The sequence below is a fragment of the Miscanthus floridulus genome, chromosome 9 (genome assembly GCF_019320115.1).
Source record: "Miscanthus floridulus cultivar M001 chromosome 9, ASM1932011v1, whole genome shotgun sequence".
Lineage (NCBI taxonomy): Eukaryota > Viridiplantae > Streptophyta > Magnoliopsida > Poales > Poaceae > Miscanthus > Miscanthus floridulus.
Window position 1 is genome coordinate 15,012,542 of NC_089588.1, and position 10,811 is coordinate 15,023,352.

The window sequence follows — 10,811 nt, forward strand, 5'->3', positions numbered from 1 at the left end:
TTTATAGGCATGCCGGTAGATAATGAATGACAAAAATCAAGTATCCATAATATATCTCTTTGACTTTGAGCATGAGTTTTATTTTTATTTTTTAATTGATATATTGTCCTTTTATTTTTACCGTAGCGTTAGCACGGGCATGCATGAAAAACGAAGATGTCTTTACACTGTAGAAATCTTTCAAGAAGATCATGCATAGATTATTCTTGTATTGAATATTATATATATATATATATAATCACCTAAATATTCTAATTAAACTATAAAATTTTGAATTAGGATACGAGGTAAGACATGCAAACGGATATTTTAAAACTGCCTGTAGAGTACAAAGAACTTAATAAATAAATCCTTCTGGAGGCAATGCAAATTCTCTCTAATATTTCATTTGATGTAGTTAGTGTTATCATAGTACCCGCATGTATTCATAGAAAATAAATCGTGGACAAAACGTGGACACTTTTTGGTGCGACATTCCAACATGGGTCCATCGTCCTGCCAATATCCTTAAGGCAGATTACATAAAGAATGAGAGTCCCTCTATGAGATTGCTCACAAGAGACTCAAACTTATATCTGATCATGGTAATGTTGAATTACTTTGCATCAAAAGCATTGACAATGATAAACGGGGACATAGGTTTTAGTATGCATAGTGGAGGAAAACTCAACCTTGGCCTTCTTAGCAAGAGCAATTTCAGCAAGAAACAGCAAGCGAGGGCGATGGAACACGTGAGCGTGAAACCAAATGAAAGGAGGAAAAAGCTATCTCTTTTGCAAATGCAAAGAGGGGAAGTAATTAAATGTAGGCAGATTTGACAAGGTTCTCAGAAATGCAAAGATGTTCCTTTTATCTTAATTATCTTTCCTTCTGTGTTAATTCTCTTTCCTTTTGCTCATTATCATGTATGCTGGTGCATGCAAACATGCAATATGTATATGGATAGCACAATAATTTTCTATTTCCTATTTTGCAGTGATTCCTCTATCATATGGTAGGCAATATTCAATCAAGGAGATATCGTGGGATCGTAGGCGTGAACAGACGGATGAACCAAAACAAATATCGCACCAAAAAATATCAACACTCTGTTCTTTTTAGTTGTAGGAGACTTTTTTAACACGAGGCCACGATATGGATATCGTGGGTATTTGGTTCCAATCATGAACGTTAACGTCCATACTTTGGAATTACAACTCATTCCAAAACTCATAGCTTTCTCGTTGACTCGATCTGATGGAGATGAATTGTACTAAAGTATACTACACAAATTTCTACGAACACCTCTACTTCTTTTTTTCAGGAGTGGTTAAATTGGTCAACCATCTCTATAAAATGTTGTGACATATTGCAGGTTACAAACCACCTCTAGAGACCAATTTCCAGTGACACGGTTGGCTTAACAAAACTGCTCCTGAAAGTATGTAGAAGTGGCCACAATGAAGTCAGATGAAACATAGTTTAGCTTAATGAAATCTAAAACTTTATAGTTGACCATTTTTTATTTGAGATAAATAGGACCCAATATATATGTTAAAGTCTTCAATTTTGAAATTCAAAATTTTGTTTTTTTTTCAAACAACGTCAGATAGAGATGCGCCCTATATCAGAGTTGTAGTGCTAGATAAAATCTAAGACTTTGTAGTTGATTTGTTTTATTTGTGAACGTTGAAAAACAAAAATATTTGATAGAAGAATCATATATGTTAACTCAAAAGAATAGTATCCTATACTTGGTCACAATTGACTAGAGGTGTGGTGGTAGGAGAGACGCCTTGCAAGGCACAGGACACCGGGGGAGGTTACGGATCGAAATCCCCACAGACCTAGTTGGGCGAATAAAACCAAAACTCAGGCATGCGGCATTCGATTTTGACCCTTTTTAAAACTCTCCATGTGGTAGTGGTGGTAATAGCTTTCAAAGAGAACAATTTGTAGCAGTTGCGTTTATTTTGTTATTTGAAATTGTTCAGATATTCAAATAGATGATCAAAGTTTTGGACACTAAGGTCAAAGAAATGTTATGTTTGTGACCCAATCCCAGTGCGTGCCTCGTGGCCTAAGAGTACCTTCAACAGTATAAAAAAACTAATCCAAATATATAGTTTTGCAACATTTTCAATCAATAACGGAAACAAGAAAATAACCCAATTGTCAACGGCTCGTTTCTAATAATTTTCTCCTAAAATAAAAAACAAGCCCGGCCACTTGAAGATTTTTGGTGTCTGCTCGTGCCACGCGACTGCCACTGCCACCACCATCCATGGCACAACCAGCCATTCAGGCACCTAACACACACCCAGAATCACTACCAGAAACAACAGATTTGCTAAGTGCCAAAATATTTACCGAGTCCATTTCATCGGGCACTCGACAAAAAAGCTATTTGTCGAGTGCTGCAGAAACCACACTCGACAAAATAATGGCACTCGGCATACCAAACTCTTTGCTGAGTGCTGAAAAGAGACCACTCGGCAAACTAGGAAAAAACACTCGGCAAAACAGAGACACTCGGCAAAAAACCGCCACGTGGACATCCGTCAGTTAGTGTGTCGGCCGTTAGGAATTTGCCGAGTGTCCGTTAGTGTCACTCGGCAAAGAAGTAAGTTTGCCGAGTATTTTTCTTTAGCACTCGACAAAGAAATAATTTTGTAGAGTGTTTTTTTTGCACTCGGTAAATAAATAAGTTTTTTTCTCTTCTAACCTTAAAACTTTTTCTACTCTCTACATACAACATGTGGTACTTTGTTAAGATTTGGTATATTTCTGGATCTGTTTGCTATATTTAATTAATTTATTGAATTTCAAGGATTTTTTTTGGTATAAGTCAAATTTGAACTACAACTGATTCAAATAATAGAATAAAATGAGTAGAAAATGATATTCATGTTATTGAGTCTGGTGTGAGGCCTTACCCGGGAAATGAAAAGAAATTTCGAACATCTTGTTCAGGAAACACGACCACGAACGTGTGGTCGAATGGTTTTTAAATTCTAAAAAAGCAAACAAAGTCTGAAAATCATGAGATTTGTCAAGATCTCATGATATCATACGTGGAGGCCGTGGTAAAAAAAATTGAGAAGGTTTGATACAATCTGTCATGTACGATGTTTGCAATCTGAAGTATCTCACAAGAAGAATCATAACGTTGAGAAGAATTCGGTAGAATTTGGAGTCAAAGTGACGGTCGAATTGGGGTTTGACTTCAAAACTTTTTTGTATAGGCAATAGAGAACATAGATTGATTCATGTGTAATTTTAGTAATTTTTTAGATCCGTTTGATAATTTTAATTTAGTAGGTGCAATTATAGGATTTTAATTGATATTGATTGAATTTGAGCTATAACTGCATGAAATAATAAGTTTTTTCTCTTCTGACCTTGAAACTTTTTCTACTCTCCACATATAACATGCGGTACTCCGTGTTAAGATTTGATATATTTCTGAATCTGGTTGCTATATTTAATTAATTAATTGAATTTTAAGGAATTTTGTGGTATAAGTCAAATTTGAACTGCAAGTGATTCAAATAATAGAATAAAATGAGTAGAAAAATGATATTCATGTTATTGAGTCCGATGTGAGGCCTTACCCGAGAAATGAAAAGAAATTTCGAACATCTTGTTCAGGAAACACGACCACGAACGTGTGGCCGAATGGTTTTTAAATTATAAAAAAAGCAAACGAAGTTTGAAAATCATGAGATTTGTCAAGATCACATGATATCATACGTGGAGGCCGTGGTAAAAAATTGAGAAGGTTTCGCACAATCTGTCATGTACGATGTTTATAAACCAAAGTATCTCAGAAGAAAAATCGTAGCGTTGAGAAGGATTTAGTAGGATTTGGAGTCAAAGTAATGGTCGAATTGGGATCTGACTTCAAAACTTTTTTTTATAGGCAATAGAGAACATAGATTGATTATTGTGTAATTTTGGTAATTTTTTGGAACCGATTGCTAATTTTAATTTATTAACTGCAATTATAGGATTTTAATTGATACAAATTGAATTTGAGATGAAATAATAAGTTTGTTTTTCTCTTATGACCTTGAAATTTTTTCTAATCCCCACATACAACATGTGGTACTCCACGTTAAGATCTGGTATATTTCTGGATCTGTTTTGCTATATTTAATTAATTTATTGAATTTCAAAGATTTTTTGGTATAAGTCAAATTTGAACCGCAAGTGATTCAAATATTAGAATAAAATGAGTAGAAAATGATATTCATGTTATTGAGTCTAGTGTGAGGCCTTACCCAAGAAATGAAAAGAAATTTTGAACATCTAGTTCAGGAAACACGACCACGAACATGTGGCCGAATGATTTTTAAATTCTAAAAAAAGCAAACAAAGACTGAAATCATGAGATTTGTCAAGATATCATGATATCATACGTGGAGACTGTGGTAAAAAATTGAGAAGGTTTTGCATAATTTGTCATGTACGATACTTACAAACCGAAGCATCTCCGAAGAAGAATCGTAGCGTTAAGAAAGATTCGATGAAATTTGGAGACAAAGTAACGGTCGAATTGGGATATGACTTCATAACTTTTTGCATAGGCAATAGAGAATATAGATGTTTCATATGAATTTTTGGTAATTTTTTGGATCCGTTTGATAATTTTAGTTTATTAACTGCAATTATAGGATTTTAATTGATAAAAAGTGAATTTGAGCTATAACTGTACGAAATAATGGAATAATATTCGTAAAAAAAATCAGATTTGCATTTTGAGTGAATTTGACAAGGTATTTTCAGTGTGCATCAGAACAAATTTAGTAAAACAAGTTATGAAAAAGAAGAAGAAGAAATATGCATGAAATATGAATTAGGTTTGTCGTGTGCCCCTTGTATGGCACTAGGCAAACAATATAGTTGCCGAGTGTCATATAAGGGACACTCGGCAAAGTCCCTCATCGGCCCCACCACGCACAGTTTTCTAGCGTATGCCGAGTGCCCACGATCTAGCACTCGGCAAAGTCTAGGTTTGCCGGCCGAGTGCTAGATCGCGGACACTCGGCAAACTATTTTGATTTATTTTGGGATGACCACCCCCGTGCCTCACACACACGCACGCGACACACACTACCACCGCCGCCACGGGAGCCCACCGTCGCCGCCCGTGCGCCCGTCGCCGCCACCGCCGCTGCCCCGAAAGCCCGCCGCCACCGCCCATGCGACCGTCGCCGCCGCCGCAGCCCGTGTGCCCGCACCCCACCGTCGTCGCTTGCCTCGCAACCGTTGCCGCTATGTTCCCTCGTGACCTCACAGAGTACAGTAGTGAATGTGACCGTGGCAGGGACAGCAGGGAAAGTTCCCCGGATTACACATGTGGAGCAAACTATCCCATCTCGCCTAGAGATCTCAGCATTCGTCTCCACAAGGTGATCCAACGTAGGCTTGAAGACCGAATCAAGGAGCTTGAGTCAGCAATTGCCCACAGGCAGAAGCAGGTGCAAGTGCAGATGATGGTGACTGATCAAATATTCTCTGAACGAATATGCTCAAACAGTGAGTCAGGTTCTTCTTCAGGCCAGGGAAGTCCCATTTTCATACAAGAAACTAGCTCGTTGGCAGAACCATATTGTCTAAACCTATCTGGAGACTCGCTTGAAGCTTATGACGAAGCTTACGAAGAATTCATGAGAACTGCGGACTCCCCTTGCACCACAAGTACAAATGGGAAGCCGCAGGCAACCGAAGATTACTTAGACCGTGGTTTAATCTGGGGAATGGAGGACAGCTCTAGGAAGCTGAAAGAAGTAGTACTTACTTGGTCGAGAGCTCTAAAGAGTGCAGATCCTAGCAGAGATGAAGAGAGTGATAGAGATGAGTCAGGTGACGACGACGACTGTAAAGTGCTGATTCAGCAGATTGTAGAGAGAACTAAACAAGGTTCACCTGTACTCGTTAACGCCCAAAAACTTCTGTTTTCTGTGGATCAATAGGCCACTGCACTATACACCATTGCTTTTTGAGATATAGCATGTAGTGTCGAATTATTATTGAGAAAAGGAAAATATTAATTGTTTCGATGCTTCTTCTCGTGATGTCTATTCAATGCTTACAGAATGCAAATTGAACCCCTTTCTGCTGTATATGGCTATGAGCCTACGACACATAACAGAGCTGCTGCTGCTGCTGCTGCCGCCGCCGCCATCTGAAGACATCATTTTCTGAATTTTCGTCTGGGTCAGGCTCAGGCATGCTCGAACAAGGGCATTCATATGAACTTGCTATAAGATCCAGCCAGGATAATCTGGGCCGGAAACCAAACCAGATGAAACTGAAAAACGCATACAAGAAAGAACACAGACGAGAATATGAAGGAAGGTATGGAACCAAAAAGCAACTAGCCCTTTAGGAATGAAACATTTTATTACTGGAACATAATGAAGTTGGTAAATCAAATGTTTTGGCTACCAGATACCAATCGATCCTATGCATTCATCAATATTCTTCCTGTACGTGGGACCTCCAAGTGACTCCTCGCTAGGTGGTCTGCCACTTTTTTGTTCATCCGTTCCCATGCATGGTAGCCAGAGGCGGAGGAGAGCGATCTTCGATCCGATCCAAGACGGGCTGCGGAGCCCACGGTGGGCTGCCAGTCTCAGCATGCCGGCCCACATACGCGCCGGCTCGTGTGCGTCCAAGTTACCGTGGGCCTCTGGCAGTGCTCGTTTATGAATGAACGAATGAACGAAGGAAATGGAGAAATAACAATACAGTGTGCTCTCATCAGTCATCAGCCAGCGTAATAAATGGGGTGGAAAAAATCTATTTCCCTTTTCTAAGCAAACATGTAGCCCGCTAAAACTTTAGATAATGCAACTCTGTACTTGACGTCTAATTTGTGAAAATCAATTATAGCAAATTGTGCAAACTGTTTTATTTTTCCATTAAATATTTGATAGTTTTTTATGCATGGTCAATGTTTGCTAGTATATTTAGAAAAATAAAAATAACTTATGATTTAGAACGGATGGATGGATGGAGTACTAGTGTTGGGTTGAAATTCCAATCCATATGCATGCATATGGTTGGTCGGTGCACGTTGCACTTGTCCGGTCCCGTCGCTACGCCGCTGGCTTCAACAAGTGCACCAACAAGCACGACTTCACGAGCAACGGGCAAGTGCAACCAATCGACACAAGAGGACCGACCACCACCGTCGAGAAAATGAGCCAATGGGCCTCTTGGATCACATCATTCCCCACTGGGCCGACATGGCCGGCCCAGCCCCCGGGCATCCAATCCACCAGTTGGTTGGACAAATAAAACTCCACAGCAGAGAGAGAGAGGGATTATTTCGATCAGATTGAACGTCAGGTTAGGGGCGTTGGGCCGGGTAGCAGCGCCTCCGGATAAATGGGCCGGGGACGATGAGCATGAATGAACGAGCTTTATTTATTTGGATGTCCATGCTGCATGCATGCTGTCACTGACCGCAGACGTACACACACAAGGTCAGCAGGGCCACAGGAGTACTGCTGTGTGTGTAAGTACAGTGGTAGTGTACATACATATATATTGTGCTGTAGACTGGGGACACAAGACCAACCATGCGCATGCATTTGCAGCATATATCATTCTCATCAGATAAGGAGACTTTGATCCACACGTACTATTGGATCGACCATGCTCGTCATGCATGCATGCACGCACGCAGGTCAAGTTTATTTACTGCTCCTCCGTTTCAAACTATAAGTTGTTTTGACTTTTTTTTTTGTTTCATTCATTTTGCGATGTATCTAGACATATTATTATATCTAGATGTATAGCAAAATTAATAATATAAAAAAAAGTAAAGCGGCTTATAACTTAGAACGGAGGAAGTAATTATTTGGTCGTGGACATGCCAGCCAAACCTAATTATAGGTGGTGTACCATACGCGCGTGCATGCACTACTATAGCACGCATGCATTAAGAGCATCCTTAATGTCAACTTGCAAAATCGCTAGCTAGATGAGTCTTAGAGATAATTAAAAAAATATTGTAGTGGAAGTTTACGTGATTTGTGAGAGAGTTGTTTCTATGAGATCATGCTATACTAGCTATTTGGGAGTCGCTAGTACTATTTTTTATCTCTCCTTGATTGTCGATAGATTTCTTTCCAGACTAGCTATTTAGAAACTGTCGAGAGACACCCTAATGATAAATTATTATTTTTGTGGTTGACACAGCAACCACTAACCGCCGGTCGACACCGTCGTACAATTTCCTGGCCAGACGGCCAGCCTAGCTATTATAAGTAATACCCTCTCTGTCTCAAAATAGAAGATGTTCTCCCTTTTCGAGAAGTCAAACATTTTTCACTTTAACTAATTATATATATAAGATTAATTTTTATAATACATAGTTGGTATCATTAGGTAGATCGTTGAATATACTTTCATAATAAACTTATTTGCAGATATAAATGTTGCCCGTATTTCCTACAAATCTAGTTAAAGTGAAAATTTAACATATACGCATTCTGTAAAGTCTTCCTTTCTGGGACGGAGAGGCACATCGCTCGCGACGATGATTATATTATTATATTATTATTACTAGTTGAGTGCTCGGTCGTTGCTACGGGTTTACATAGAATTTCATGACATACATCCACATGGTTAAAACATATATAAAATATTATGACATGCAAAAAAATTGAAATTGATAATTCCACTGAGTATAGATAAATATATTTGGCTCTGTTCGGCAGGAATTATTTGCGGCTACGACTGATTTGTTGCGAGAGAAAAACACTATTCCATAGCTGCAAAATAGGGCTGATAAACTCAAGCAAACAGTGTGATTGCTAGCAAACGTGACTTAATATTTCAATTATAGCCCAGCCGACCTGGCCAAACAGGATAAAGGATTTAGCACCGTTACATCAATCTAAACAATATTATCCTATTGTAAACTTATGTGTGAGTGAAATCATAAGGCGGCACAGAAGTTGCTTGATAACGGTAGAATCTTTTCTACCCACACAGCACAATTTTGCTTCCTCAGAAACAGAAAGGAAACGATTTTAGGAGTAACACAATACAATGGCACCCCTCTCCTCTTCCCAAAATCACATCTCGACCGAATTATCCAATTCAATGCTGCTCCTACCTCCACCTAATCCAGCTGCTCTCGTCACTTCCAAGTTCCAATACCACCAGCAGCAGCCACCCTGCCGGTACGTTGCTGCCAACAACAAAAATTGGTAGTTCCAAATTTAGATTAACAAAAATAAGAAAAAATATAGATGAATCTTGGCACCTGTAATTCTCTTAAGTACTCAAAACTCACGTAAAAAGAAAGGGCATTTAATGACTGAATCTTTTAAGCTTGTGAAATACACTCTCAGCCATATGAATGCCAACATTACATTAGCTTCTCTCATTACGGTCACCAGATTCACTATACACCTAAAATCTCAATCATGGGCAATCAATCCGGCTATCATGATCGATGGACATTTTAGTTCTAATTCTCAACTGAACATTGCTACTTGATCCAAGCACTCTCTACATGATCTAAGGATGCATCAAGTGTATGCAATGTACAGAGCAGCAACAAATGTGCCGTGGAGTTTTTTTTTTTGCATCAAGTGAGAATCCAGGGCCAAAAATCTATTCATGCATCGAACAGGATGATAGTATTAATGCATGAGCTGCATTCACACATCTAGAACTTAAGCAACACACAACAATGCATCAAGCTGTTATAGGAACACTCTAAAATGCGAACCTTTTGTAGTCATGGTGCAAGCCCGAAAATGGAAGACATGAGATTTCCAAGACCAATGCAATCACCTTGCCCTTGCCATTTTCAAGACCATATCCTACCAAACCATATGTGTCAACAATTGAAATTGATACAGTTGTACCTACTGTCAATCCATGAAGAACATGACTTCTAAGATCCATGCAGGTCGCCAAAAATACTGAATCTAAGAGGCAACAGACTTGGACTTTTGCTTACAACAAACTGAATAAATAAGTGAGACTGAGATAGGGATGTTGTTGAACATGCAAGTTTTCTAAGATTGAACTGGCCCTTGTAATAGTTTGAATCATTTGCTAAAAGTCTAAAAGACCAAATCAAACAATGAAACACAAAACGACTGAATAAAACACTGAAAGACGCAAAAACTTCATGGAAAAAATGACAAATTGCAACAACTGGAAAACTGAAGAAACATTGACAATGATGGTGTTACCTTTGCCTCATGTCCTTATCTATTCATGGTGCCCTCTATCATCGATGATTGGCAGCGTGGCACGACGTTGATCACGTGCGAACTGGTATCACTGGAAGACTGTAGAAACCATTTGAAGCATATATAACCTTGGTGGCCTAGGTTTGACCTGTAATTAACAGGAGGACACAATTAACACATAAGAATAGGCTAATAGTTGATCTACAAATTACATACATCATAGAGGTACCTCTAGTTATTTCTCATGGTATATAATAAATTGATTTCACATCAAACAACCTGCATGCCACATTGATCAAGCAACCTACGTTCACTGTTTCAAGCTCTGACTTCACGAAAACAAAGTTCAGTATTTATGACATGCAACCCCAATATGAAGGTGCTAATGTACCACGCAACATATGCTGACGCTAGCATTTAAGGAAACAAATAAAGCCACCTGTCGAAATCTGACAAGTATCCTGTGAACAAAAATACAATCTTCTCCCCCCCCCCCCCCCCCCCCCCCCACTCCCGTTCAACAGAGAGTTTCAACATTCCATTTTATCAAAGACATCAGGAAAATCTTCCTACCAAGTGAATCCCTGCAATGTGCCTGAATAA

The 10,811-nt window shown here is 39.0% G+C and overlaps 1 protein-coding gene across 1 annotated transcript; it reads left to right on the forward strand.

The window, feature by feature from the left end:
- Positions 1-5,183: 5,183 nt before the first annotated feature.
- On the forward strand, positions 5,184-5,957 carry LOC136479306 (uncharacterized). Its single transcript, XM_066477218.1, has one exon. It carries the CDS (start codon positions 5,184-5,186, stop codon positions 5,955-5,957), a length of 774 nt encoding a protein of 257 aa, XP_066333315.1.
- Positions 5,958-10,811: the final 4,854 nt, after the last annotated feature.

Bases quoted from the DNA above. Each gene is read 5' to 3' on its own strand.
- LOC136479306 (XM_066477218.1), top strand. From the start codon at position 5,184: ATGCGACCGTCGCCGCCGCCGCAGCCCGTGTGCCCGCACCCCACCGTC.